Genomic DNA, 12,735 nt, shown 5'->3' with positions numbered 1-12,735 from the left:
TCATATTATTCTATCTGAATAATAAAATAACAATTTTTGGGTCTTGTATCACAATTATCAGTAATATATTTATTCCCATTCCACTCCTTAATTTCAGTTAATGCTAAAAATTATTGGTAATACTAAATAAAACAAGAAAAAAATGAAATTATTTTTACCGTACACTTCTTTGTTTTGAGTAAATACTAGGTATATTAAATAAATGAAACTAAAAAAAAAAAGTTTATTATTGCTATTATAAGCAAATACATTTATTTATATTTTAACTTATTATGAAATAAAAAAATTAATTTATTATCATACATCAAACCTATTCATAATTGCCTAACCAAAAATACTGAACTTGGTTGAACAAAATGTTTTTCACACACGTCATATTTGTTTCAGGAGTCTTTATTTATAAAAATTATAAAAAAATACAGTTCAATACGTCTTTTTAGTCCATTATAAATACATTCATGATAGAAATAAATATACAAAACTCTTAACATAACATATACAAAAAAAAAGTAATTCTAAATAGGACTAGATTTAAAATTCAAATGTTGCCTTACCGATTCTTAAAACAATTACTCATACAACTGAATTAAAGCCATGCTTCTGTTGATAACATTCCATTTTGAAGAATACAATGATAATCGTTCAAATATTTACGGAAAAAAGTAGTAGATAATAGATATTCCAATATTATATTAGCATACGATTTTATGCCTGTTTCACTTCTTCAGGTGCAGCCTCCAGTTTGACAGGGACGTTGCCCCCCTTATCTTTGGCAGCAGGGTCGGCCCCTTTCTCCAACAACAGCTCCACTGCTTCCTTATTTCCTTTGGCCGAGGCCAGGTGCAGAGGTGTCTGCCCCTCGTTATCCCTAGCCTCCACGTTGGCACCTCCGTCGATGAGGAGCTTCATCACCTCCACCTTGTTGTTGTTGGCCGCTTGGTGAAGGGGAGTCCAACCTTCGTTGTTGGGTGTTTCCTTGCTAGCCCCTCGTTCCAAAAGGACCCGCATGGCCTCCAGGCTCGCTTCATCAGCCGCCAGGTACAGGGGAGTCTGCCCTTTGATGTCCTTGGGTTCGATGATGGCGCCACTGTCCAACAGCAGTGCCACAGCGAGTGGCTGGTTGAACCTCGCGGCCCAGTGCAGGGGTCTTTGCCTGTCATCATTCATAGCTTCCTTGTTGGCTCCTCTCTCCAGTAGCAGCTTCATCACATGCATCCTCCCTCGAGCGGTGGAGGAGAAAAGTGGGGTGAACCCGTCCGCACCCTTAACGTCGATCGGTTCTCCACGATCCAAAAAGTACCTTACTATTCCAACTTGACCGTAACTGGCAGCCCAGTGAATCAACTTAGCATCGTTCGGTGTTTTTGTTTCCATGTTAGCGCCGTTGTCGAGCAACATCTTCACAGTTTCGAGATGACCGTGGACAACAGCCAGATGGATAGGTTGGAAGTTATCGTTGTTCCTCACATTCAAGCTCGCACCTCGTTCGATGAGTAGATGGGCTACATCCTTCTGGCCGTTGGCACAGGCCCAGTGTAAAGGCGTGTTATTAGAAAAACTCTTGGTGTCTACGATTGCGCCCCTATCTAATAAGAGCTTGACGATATTGTGGTGGCCTTCTGCCGCAGACAATGATAAGGGCGTTTCTCCGTGGATATCTCTCGCCTCCATCTCGGCTCCTTTTATCAGCAAGAACTTAATTACCTCGAAGGTACCATTGATGGCTGACTGGTGGAGGGCAGTCCTTTCTTTCTTGTCCTTCAGTTCAATATCAGCTCCTTTGTCCAGAAGTAACTTTACTACGTCGAGGGTGCCGTTGGAGGATGCCCATTGGAGAGCGCTCCATCCATCCCTATTATCCTTCATATTTATATTGACACCGAGGTGAAGAAGATACTCGACCACATCCAATCTTCCCTCGGCAGCAGCACGGTGAATCGGAAACAGCCCGTCCTTTTCTTCAGTTTCAGCCAAATTCTTTAGTTCTGTCGGTTCCAAAGGACCAGGCCAACTTAAGTAAGTTTCGACCATTGATACTTCGATAGCTTTAGTGGTGACCTGTAATCATAAAGTATGTAACAACTGCTTTACAAAGTATACAAGGTAAACAAATCATTTAATAGAAAAATAAACCATACGAACCAATAGGAGTACAGGGCTGATACTTTCAAAGGAGATTGCTTTGACCTTAAAAAATTTAAATTTATTGAATTATATAAGCCAGTTCAAAATAATGTATTTAATTTTAACATAAAAACAATCATTAGTAAATATCACTGTTTGTGTAATTATACGATAAATAATAATAATAATAAATATTCACATTTATATTATGTTAACACAATTTTTACAAAGGATGCTGTCACTAAAATCTAAGGTGATGTTTTTCTAATGTTCTACTTCGTAAAAACAGTAGCCTAAGATGATGAAACTGAATCCATAAGGAGTTCATTTTTTTTTTGTGCAAAATAAAAAAAAAATAAAGGTTGAAAATAAGTAATGAAGTCAAAAATTGTATCACTAAGTGATAAAATTAAGTTGAAATTTTTCATAGGGTAAAATTATGATGCAGTCTACACAACATTATATTAAATCAACATACCTAACTATGCAATAGCAGAATGTAAGCAATTGATAGAAAAAAAAAAGACTGATATTGGTTTTGAATAACTAAACATATTTATTAACTAATAAATAATATTATATATTTTATAATATGTATTCACTCATTCAGTTTAGAGTTCATTAGCTAAATATTGTCAAATCATTTAAGTAGGCATACAACGAAAAGAAAAAATACCTTATTGCCAAATTAAAATTTTAAGATAATAAGAATTAAGATTTAAGAATGGTGGAATTTATATAAAAAATAATTATATTACAAATGATTCTGATTCATACAAATTATACTGAATGATAGGACGTATTTCGTTAATAATGTTACAATATTACGAGTTGATGGTTTATAATTTATGGTTCATTGATTAACCATAATTGATTCATATTTTCTTTAATCAATTACGGTGATCTTCAATCCTTCCATAAAATAAATCCTCAAACAATTTTTTTTCTTAAAGAATCATGATTTCTCCATAAATCTTATTTGAATAAATTAATGAGAAAATTGTCTCTACTTAATTAAACAAATACATTAACTTATTAACTAAATTCATTCCCGTATATTTTCTCTTTAGTTTATTTATTGAGAAGAAACACTTGCTTGATAGGTTTTCTTTTTCTAGAATAATTCAACAAGAAAGAAGTAGATCTACTGATGAAAAAATAATTTGCTTAGAACAATTTAATAAACTAAATAATGATGATTAACTAATACAATACGCCTTATTATAATAATTTTTCATTAATGATTTATTTATAATACCGCACATTGATTTTTGCTAAATCTAAAAACATTCTAAATAAAAACAAAAAAAAAGTAATTTTCAATTAATTGAATTGTGTTTCTAAAAATTTTAATTTTCTTAAATTTATAATGATGAGAAGATAGTTGACCGTGGCTAATATATATGAGGTTAGGGGTGAGATCAGAGAATAACATAAATAAGTTGAGAGAACGTATTTAATAGTGGGAACGTTTCGGCCAGAGTTTATAGTCTTCATCAGGGCCAAGAACAGGGAGCAAGACAACAATTAATGAATACAAAAAAATGAAAATGGAAAATATAAACAGAATGATACAAGTAAGTATAAAGAATGAAAATTAAAAAATAAATAAATTAACTGGTGAAAAAAGTGGAAATAAAAAGTTTATATCTAATTAAATATGTAAGTGGAATAACATAATCAAGGAAATTCTATTCTACTTAAATAGGTAAGTAGAATAGAATTTCCTTGATTATGTTATTCCACTTACATATTTAATTAGATATAAACTTTTTATTTTCCACTTCTTCCATCGCTTTATTCACTTATTTTCATTCTGTGTAATTATTTATTAGTATCATTCTTTTTATATTTTCCATTTTTATTTTTTTTTATTCATTGGTTGTTAACTTGCTCTTTGTTCTTAGCCCTGATGAAGGCTAGAAACTCTGGCCAAAACGTTGGCACTATTAAATAAGTTCCCTCAACTTATCTGTGTTATTTACTGACCTCTTCCCCAACCACATATATTTCTTAAATTTATTTATTTGAGACCCCCGATTAGGTTATTATTGATATTTAAATAAAAATCTGAACCAAATTAATGTGACTATATGAGCTGACAAAGGAAAATCACACACATACAAAAAAAACAACATAAAATAAAAAATAAATAAAAACACAATGTAAAAAAAATTAATTGTTTTTAATCTGACTTATTAGTATCTGTATTATCTGCAAATGACTAGTACTATCTGTGAATCGATTTTCTGATTTGAAGCCTTTGCCCTGAATTCTTGTTTTATTTTCCATGAATACACGAAAATTCGATTTTTTTTTCCGTCCTGTATTTTTCACATCAGTGTCTCAATTGTTATAATTGTTAAAATCTGTTGAAGTGTTTATAAACTCAACTACTAAAATTTCATACAAAGCTTTTGAATGAAGTTGAGATAAATTGCAACTTGATAAATTTTAAATACATTACATTTATTTGGACAAATTAATAGATTTATGTAAATCAATTTAAGAAAATTTGAAATTAAAATCCTCAAGTCTCTCAAGTAATTAAAGCTTTTAAATTTCTGGACAGTATGCGCGAGATCATAAATTTCAAAATATAAAAATAACAAGCATTTCGTGTATTCTAGTTACCGTAGAACCTAAATACCTACACCTCTCTACCTGTGTAAAATATTTCCTCCTATATCCATATAATATATATTGCTACAATGCCTACTGCTCACAATCCAAGGTATCCTTCACACTCAGCTATACATATAGCATACCTCCTATATGTACGTACCAAATACCCACTAAAATCTTTACAGGAGGGTATGAAAAAAAAAATGCCTACAGATAACCATATCTTTGCTTTTTCCGTTGTTTTTCGGTGTCAAATTATAAGAAAATTAATCAAATACATTACATTGATACAATATCTTTTGAATATTCACTTATTCGTGGTCGAAATGGGTGAACTCTAGAAATTAAAAAAAATAGGACATTTTCACGGTTTCTGAACTTTAAATGTGGCACTGTTTCTACAATTTATGACAACTGATTTTTGACAGATATTATTCCATAGATTAATTTTTAAATATTAAATAAAATAAATATTAAAACCAGATTATTTTTTTTTACAATCTGAAACCAAACTGTTCTATTTAGATCCAGTTGTTCAATTATCCAGTTGAAATAGTTTTAAAATGTGGAAAAACGTAAAAAGCTACCTTTTTATTCTCTCAAACCCTTCAAATAATAAATTTATCACTTAGAATTTTATTGTATACCTTCTATGAGAAAATTTTAGCTCCCAAAAATTCTGATTAGTCAAAAAGAGTTTTTTATTTATATTATCCTCTTGATTACCATTGTTGCTTTTATAAATGTGAATAACCATTTAATTACCTCATTAAATATACAATATAATAATTCCATTGACTTACATTATCAATGTTGTTTGAGAACAGAAGTAAATAGCCGACAAGTAACAACGGTGCCATTCTCAACAAATCCAATCGGGACAGAACAAAGCTGAAAGTCACAACCTATGATTAGGTATACGATATTAATACTTATGCTCTTCTACTTCTAGATACAGAAGAGATACTCACCCTGGAGAAGAGAGTTGCACGACTGAGCTGCAGCCTCGGCTGTCCTTGGTCGACAATTCCGTTCAATTGGCGAACAGAAGAACAGGGCGGAAATCTGAGTCAGGCCTCCCGGAACACGGAGAGAGGTGATTCGTAGGGTGTGGGAGGTAATGGTAGAAGGGACATTATTTTAATATTGAATACAGTAGTTATCGAACAATATAATTAAAAATAATAATAATCTTAAATGAACTTTTGCTATAGAACGTTGCCTGAACAAGGCCTGAATTTCTGGCCGAAACGTTGGCACTAACAAAATTACTTAAACTTATTTGTGTTCTTCATTGACCGCACCCGACCATGTTCTTCTCAGATATAACCTTTGTTTAAAGGGAACTAAACAAGGCCATTTTAATATTTATCAATAACCATTTTTTCCATTATATTTATAATTTCTTTTATAATCTTTCTACTATAATTATAATGTTATAAGTCGCTGGGGGTTTCCCTAGCAAAGACCACACGATTGCCAACTGTAAAAACAAATCAAATTGTTATGACACCCATAAATGCAATAAAAAATAAATAGCTACAGAACACACAGCATGGCAAAAATAAATAAATCAAAACGTATCCTTGTATAGTCTCAACACTTTTTATTACATCAATAGTAATTATTTAATAAATAAATACCAGTCTCAAGAAATTTAAAAAAATTATATTTAAAAAAATAAATAAGTTTTTGTTTATTTATTCTAAATTTAAAACTTTTTTCATAAGCTATAATTATCAGTGTTTAATAATAATAATCAGATGAACAATTCATGGAATACATGGATTCATGAAGGATCATGGGTTCAATACTTTGTGAGGAAATAACTATTTTTAGAACAACAGTTATACAAGGAGAGGATTTTTTCAAGATCACGCTCAATCTACTGTTCCATCCCTAAATAAAGGGACCCACTTTATGAGGCTGGATAGACTCCGAAGCGCACCAGCACCCACAGGGTTTACTCACGGCTACAGTAACAGAATTAATAATTATCTTCCACACCTAGATTCAAACCCGAGTCTTTGAAAGCAGTAGGACCTTACCTCTGTGCCACTTCACCCCAAATCGGATTTGTGTATCTCTCGACTCGCTAAAACCCCTATGGATCATTTTCAACGGGGGTCAGGTCCTAAATTTGTTGTCCCGAAATACGAAGATGCATAAAGAAATCACAAAACAAACTAATTATAATGTATAATAAATATTAAAAAACTGCAGATACGACAAAAAAATATCTAATGCAGAGTGCGCATTACACAACTATCACTTACCTCCCTAATTTGAGTTGAAATTAATCTTCGCTCATTCAAAAGTATGGCAGAAATATAAAAATATAACAGTATACTAAAATTTACATTCTGCTTATACCCATTTATCAACACAACTCTTACAGACAAAAAATTAATAAACAGTTTTTTTGTAATATCTTGTTGAAGATTCAACTATTAACTGCCACCACAAATTAGAATTTATATGATTTCTTAAAATAGTCCATAAATAATATGTTTTAAGATTTATTCGAGTTTTTTTCATATTTATTTTGTTGTTTATTTTAAATACAATTGATTCACTTTATATATTAAAAGGGATGAGAGAGAATCAGCTAAGCTTAGTCGTCCTTTTCGACTCATGGAGTTCAGAATTGAAAAAAAAAAACTTCAGAAACAACACAGAAAAATTTAATGTTATCTTCGCTCATTATAGCACTTTTCTTTTACAAAACGATGGAAGAAATATAAAAATTTAACATTTTACTAAAATTTACACTACATTCCCATAGCCATTTATTCAATGGACCCAACTCTTCCTAAATTAAAGTAATAAACAATATTTCTGTAACATCTTGATTGGGAGTCAAATATAAACTATTAAAAAATTTAGAGTTTATATAATTTGATAGAAGATATTCAGAAACATTCTCTTAAATTTATTCGATAATTTTTTTTTTATTCACATTGATGTTTATTTTAAATACTATTGATTCCCTTTAAATTACAACAGGTAGTTTCTGCACATCTATAATCCCCATAAAGTAGTTTATTTTATTATCAGGCTGGTTTCATTATAATTAACTCAGTAACATTGTTTATAATAAACAAGAGAACTAGATAAGGAAGATACAGAGGATCCCAGGAGGAGCGGTACACATCCTTTGCCGGTCCCGAATAGACGGAGTTTTCCCTGGCACTAACGTTTATCAGGCGGAGATCCTACTCGGGAGACATCATTAGGCTTAGCAGAACAAGATAAGGGCATTGCACCATTGCCAGGATTACACCACTGCAGTACTCTCTATTATCTTAGCTCTTCCAGATACATTGGTCTCTATCTGAATCGGCATCTCTCCTATCTCGAGGGGTTGCATCCCCTGTCCGTTTTAAAAAGGTTTGGCAGGAAGAGGTCAACATCGCTGATCACCATACATTTTTTACTTTCGCTTACCTGAATGTAGAATATACAGCAAGAGGGAGTGTTGCGTTTGTGAAAAAAAAATTAATTCAAGTATTTTATTTTATAGAAAAATACGTTAAACTGTCCTCCTGGTCCAAATAGCCATAACTTGCAATATGGTCTGTATTTATGCAAATATATAAACATCCTAGCTTAAAAACTAATATTTGCACGATCTTAAAACTACCAGATAATTTGTTTTACAATATTCAATCAAACTGTTCTATGTAAATTCAGTAGTCTCTGAATTTGTTTTTTAATTTTGAAAATCGTAAAAATCTACCTTTTTATACTTGCAAACCCTTCAAATTGATAAATATAGCTGTGAGTTTTAGAGTAAATTTCAGTTCAAAATGTATCATGCAATCATCATAGACATACCACTTTTTCATTAAACGCCTCAGTTAAAGAATCCTTCCTGTATCATTAGTTAATACCACGCGAGCCATGTAGAGCGAAGCAGGCTAGGAAGGACGATCTGATAGGATATAGATAAGCGAGGTAAGTGCAGTGATTGGTTCCGTCAACTGCACAATCGCTCCAATTACTGTCCTCAATAGATGCAACTAAATGGCACTGTGTCATAGCCCACGTTCCAGGAGCTCAATAACTATCGAGGGCACGCTCCCAGTTTTGAGCGATGAATCTGCAATGGAAAACCAGTCAAAGAACAGGAAGGAAATCAATGACATGAGTATTAGTCAAATAATCTAGAACGAAATGTATTTACTGTTGAAAAAAAATTATGCATAAAACATGGATATATTCTATCTGTTAGGAGGCTGTACTATTAACATAATCATATGAAAATAATTATTTATTTTTATATATGTAATCCATTATCATCAGATAAGCCAGGTTGGGCCTAACATGGTTATTAAAATAATTTAATATTCTTTCGTATTCTCGAGCTGAAGATAACCCTAACTATTTACAACGTTATAATTACTAAATAATAAAAATTAATTAAAATAATAATAATTGTTTAATTATGGTATTTGACGGAGTCCAATGATAGGGGATATTACCCGCATTAATTATAATTTGCTGGTAAGCTAGTATGAATAGAGTAGACTGTATTTAATGAATTTAAAATAAATTAAGTATATAATGAATAAAATCAAAACCTCTATTCATGAATGAGTTATACGATAGCTTATATGTGGTTTACAATATGGGTTAGTTATTAGTATTCAAATTAATTTTAAGTATTGATTTGAAGTTGGTTACTGAGAATAATAAAGATATTGTAGTTAACTTGGTGATTCATTGGTGAAGGGCTATTGAGACTTTTGATGGAATTTGAAGACTGGCTCTTCTATTATGCTCTGTTCTCTCTTCCAGCCTCTGTACCTCTGCCTGGGTGTGGTACTACTCATGGTAAATTTTTGAGTATGAGCAAAATGGTGTTGCTTTCTAACCTAAGATCATTTAGGCTTCAGTACCTCAACTTCTTCTGAGGTTTGCCAATAGATGGCAGCATCTAGAATCCCTATTCTAAATATGTGAGGGTTAATCCTCAAACAATAATATTTAAGTAACTTAAAATTGAAGAAAAAAATAATTAACCGAAACCACTAATATTTATAGAATTAATAAATAAAATAAATTGCTTATATAATAAAAAAAAATTAACGATAAAATAATAATAATAGATAAATACACATTTTAGAGAAGAATGTCTAGTATTAGTCCGAGCTTCAGTCTTCGATATTAAGTTGGATTTCCTACTTTGCAAGCCTATGGAGAGAAGATTGTCTGTTCTCTTCCATAGATGGAGATAGCTAAGAGAGAAATTCCATAGATTCCCTGATGAAGGTCAGAATTCTGGCCGAAACGTTGGCAGAAATAAGATGAGTTTTACTTATTTCTCTTCTTCAATATCAGCATCATTACGTCCCAATTAATGCAATTTTCAACATATCCTTGAAAACGTTTCCAGTTTCAGTATTATTAGAAATGATCAATTTTATTGCTCATTACGCTTTATTTCAAATGAATTTAATATACATCAATTAGTTTCTTAGATAAACAACATAATTTTAAAAAGTTAAAAATTTATAATAATTATACAGTGATCAATTTTCACTCTGAATATATAAGCAAGTTAGCAAATACCGGGAGCTAAAGCTTGTCTGTGAAGCGAAGTTACGATAAAAAACAAACAAGATGAAAAAATAGCAATGTTTATGCCAGTTCCACCTCACAACTTTGTTTACGACAGCCATTTCGAAACTGTATTAAAAGATGGCTGTTGTGTAAATTGTAAGAAGTGTTTAAGGCGGCAACCGTGATTTGTTGAACGATGGTTATTAAGGAATAAAATATCCGAGTTTATTCCTCTCAGCGGATTTTTAATAAAACTAGTCTGAGAGAATAACTGTGACCGGCTGCCGTAACTTAGCTATTTCTCGAGAATTTTTGCTTCACCCCGTTGACGTTCCTTGGATATAACTTTTACAAAATAACGAGTCCATGAATTTTTTCGAGTGATATAAAACAAAACAATAAAGTTACTTTTTATGATTTTATTCATTAGGATCGTAATAAAATAATAGAAATTAGTAAAAATATTTCAGATTGTTAGGGCCACAGTCTGGTTATCCTAGGGACACTTTTCCACTATCCCAAGATCAAGGATAGTTAGTTTGGGGCTTTAAATAATGTGTTGGTAAAGGAAAAAAAAATAATAGGTGAAAGAGAAAGAGAGAGAGAGAGAAAGGAAAATGTGAACATGCTCCGTAATATGGTTGATAAAATAAAGAATAAAGTAAAACAAACTACAGAAAAATAATAAATGATAAGATGCTTGATAAAACTGAAAAACAAAATTAGAAACCTTCTTTGATACATAAAATTATATTGAAACAATAGAAGGAAAATTGAATAATAAAATAAACGAAAATTAAATAATACTAATTCGATACAGAATACTACAAAATAAAACTAACCTAAAGAGCTCTGGATAAAAAACATTAATAAATTACAATGGTAGATTTAAGTGGTGATTACAAGTTACTAAGTTTTTTTTAATTAACAATGGTACTAGTTAATTAATCTTGATATTATAATGTTTTTGAAGAAAAGGTGAGATGCTTGCAAAGATGAATATGTACAGATTGAAAAAGTTATACACTGTGCAAACACAGTGGGTAAGTTAAACAGACACTTTTATCTACAATCCAAAGAGGTTGCCACTGCAGGTGTAGGTAGGAATTACCTCTACGAACAATAACTTACAATAAGATTTTTATACTATTGTAATACATTTACAGAAATTTAATAATTCATGATTTAAGGTTGTAAGGAGTAAAATGAATGGGAAAATGAAGGTAATTAAATAGAGGAAAGCGAGTTTGGAATGTATTAAATTAAGTTAGTGGATCAAAAATTGGCCGAAGATAATTAAAAAATATACGCTAAAAGGAAGCCTGCTAGGAGTAATATATACACATACAGACATAGCAGTATTCGGTTAACGGCGCCTACAGAACAAGTCTTGGATATAGAAGCTGGTGAACCATCGTGGACATACATAGTTCTTCCGGGGTCAGAGTGTTCCATTATAGGAAACGAAAACTCATTATTTTAAAAAAAATTAACGAATAAGAGATTAATTACCAAAATCATTTAATGTACCGGTTTGCTCACTGGACTTAAATTCATATAACCGACAGCTTTTCAACAATCACGCTTAAAACTGCCACCACAATATTTGTACGAATTTCTGGATAAATAAACAGGACTCGTATTTACCGGTAGTTCCAAAAGTGATCGTAGGGTTAAATCAGCAGCAATAATAGATGATTTCATCGTCCAAAGAAGTCTTCCCCCCGAACGCAATTCATATACCGCAGAACTGACTGCAATTTATCAGGGGTTAAGGTAGGCCTAATAAAAAATGACATTCTACTATTCACAGACTATGTAAGTTCATTGTCAATATTGAGAAACGTATATACAACACATCCGATAGCAGTACTCATATTTCAACTAATTTTCTAATTAACTAATCGCACGGTTTTGTTCATTTGGATACCAGGACACCGTGGGCAATTGTAAAGCTACATCATTGATCCCACTAGCACCTGCTCAGATTGCCCTCAACCAACTTGGACCAACACAACATAGAAAACAAATTAAGGGAGATTAAATATACAGTACTTCCACGGAAGTCATCAATCCGAAACAGCAGACGACAAGACGTAGTACTGATTAGATTAAGGATTGGACGTAGTCAACTGACCCAAGGGTACTTGCTGCTGTCAGGAACATCTAGACCAACGTGTAGACAGTGTAATGTACCGCAACTGTTAAACACAGAATGAAAGACTGCAGGTACTTGATAGACACCGGACTTCCATATCATTTGATAACTTTACCAAACGACAATAACTCACATTCCTAAAATATTTGATTATTTAAAGAAAACAAATATTTGCAAATATATCTAACATTTTTTTTCTAATTTACTTTCTTATAAAATTAATTAATCTAATAGCTTTCTGTAATGGAATATTTTATGTTATT

General features: G+C 31.8%; 1 protein-coding gene across 2 annotated transcripts; it reads right to left on the bottom strand.

Moving 5' to 3' along the window:
* Window positions 1–209: 209 nt before the first annotated feature.
* LOC106681727 (serine/threonine-protein phosphatase 6 regulatory ankyrin repeat subunit B) lies at window positions 210–5,852 on the bottom strand. Of its 2 annotated transcripts, none has more exons than XM_024359535.2 (4): window positions 5,721–5,852; window positions 5,553–5,640; window positions 2,143–2,187; window positions 210–2,058 (listed from the first exon to the last, which is right to left on the bottom strand). In XM_024359535.2, the coding sequence occupies exons 2-4, from the start codon at window positions 5,607–5,609 to the stop codon at window positions 706–708; spliced, it is 1,455 nt and encodes a 484-aa protein (XP_024215303.1). In that variant the 5' UTR covers window positions 5,610–5,640; window positions 5,721–5,852; the 3' UTR covers window positions 210–705. The 2 variants fall into 2 exon arrangements, with proteins under 2 accessions (XP_024215303.1, XP_066906606.1); XM_067050505.1 differs by having other exon boundaries at window positions 5,553–5,654; window positions 5,721–5,800.
* Window positions 5,853–12,735: the final 6,883 nt, after the last annotated feature.

This window comes from Halyomorpha halys, unplaced genomic scaffold, assembly GCF_000696795.3.
Source record: "Halyomorpha halys isolate HHAL.00 unplaced genomic scaffold, Hhal_1.1 Scaffold362.1, whole genome shotgun sequence".
NCBI classification, from domain to species: domain Eukaryota; kingdom Metazoa; phylum Arthropoda; class Insecta; order Hemiptera; family Pentatomidae; genus Halyomorpha; species Halyomorpha halys.
Note: the sequence above shows the minus strand (reverse complement) of the source record. Positions and strands in the feature narration are given on the sequence as shown.

What these genes read in the sequence shown, in the direction of transcription:
- LOC106681727 (XM_024359535.2), bottom strand. Translation starts at nt 5,609, where the DNA reads ATGGCACCGTTGTTACTTGTCGGCTATTTACTTCTGTTCTCAAACAAC. An exon ending in TCTCAAACAACATTGATAAT is followed by an intron (nt 2,188 to 5,552) that starts GTAAGTCAATGG and finishes AAATTTTTTAAG; the next exon opens with GTCAAAGCAATCTCCTTTGA. An exon ending in TCAGCCCTGTACTCCTATTG is followed by an intron (nt 2,059 to 2,142) that starts GTTCGTATGGTT and finishes TTATGATTACAG; the next exon opens with GTCACCACTAAAGCTATCGA.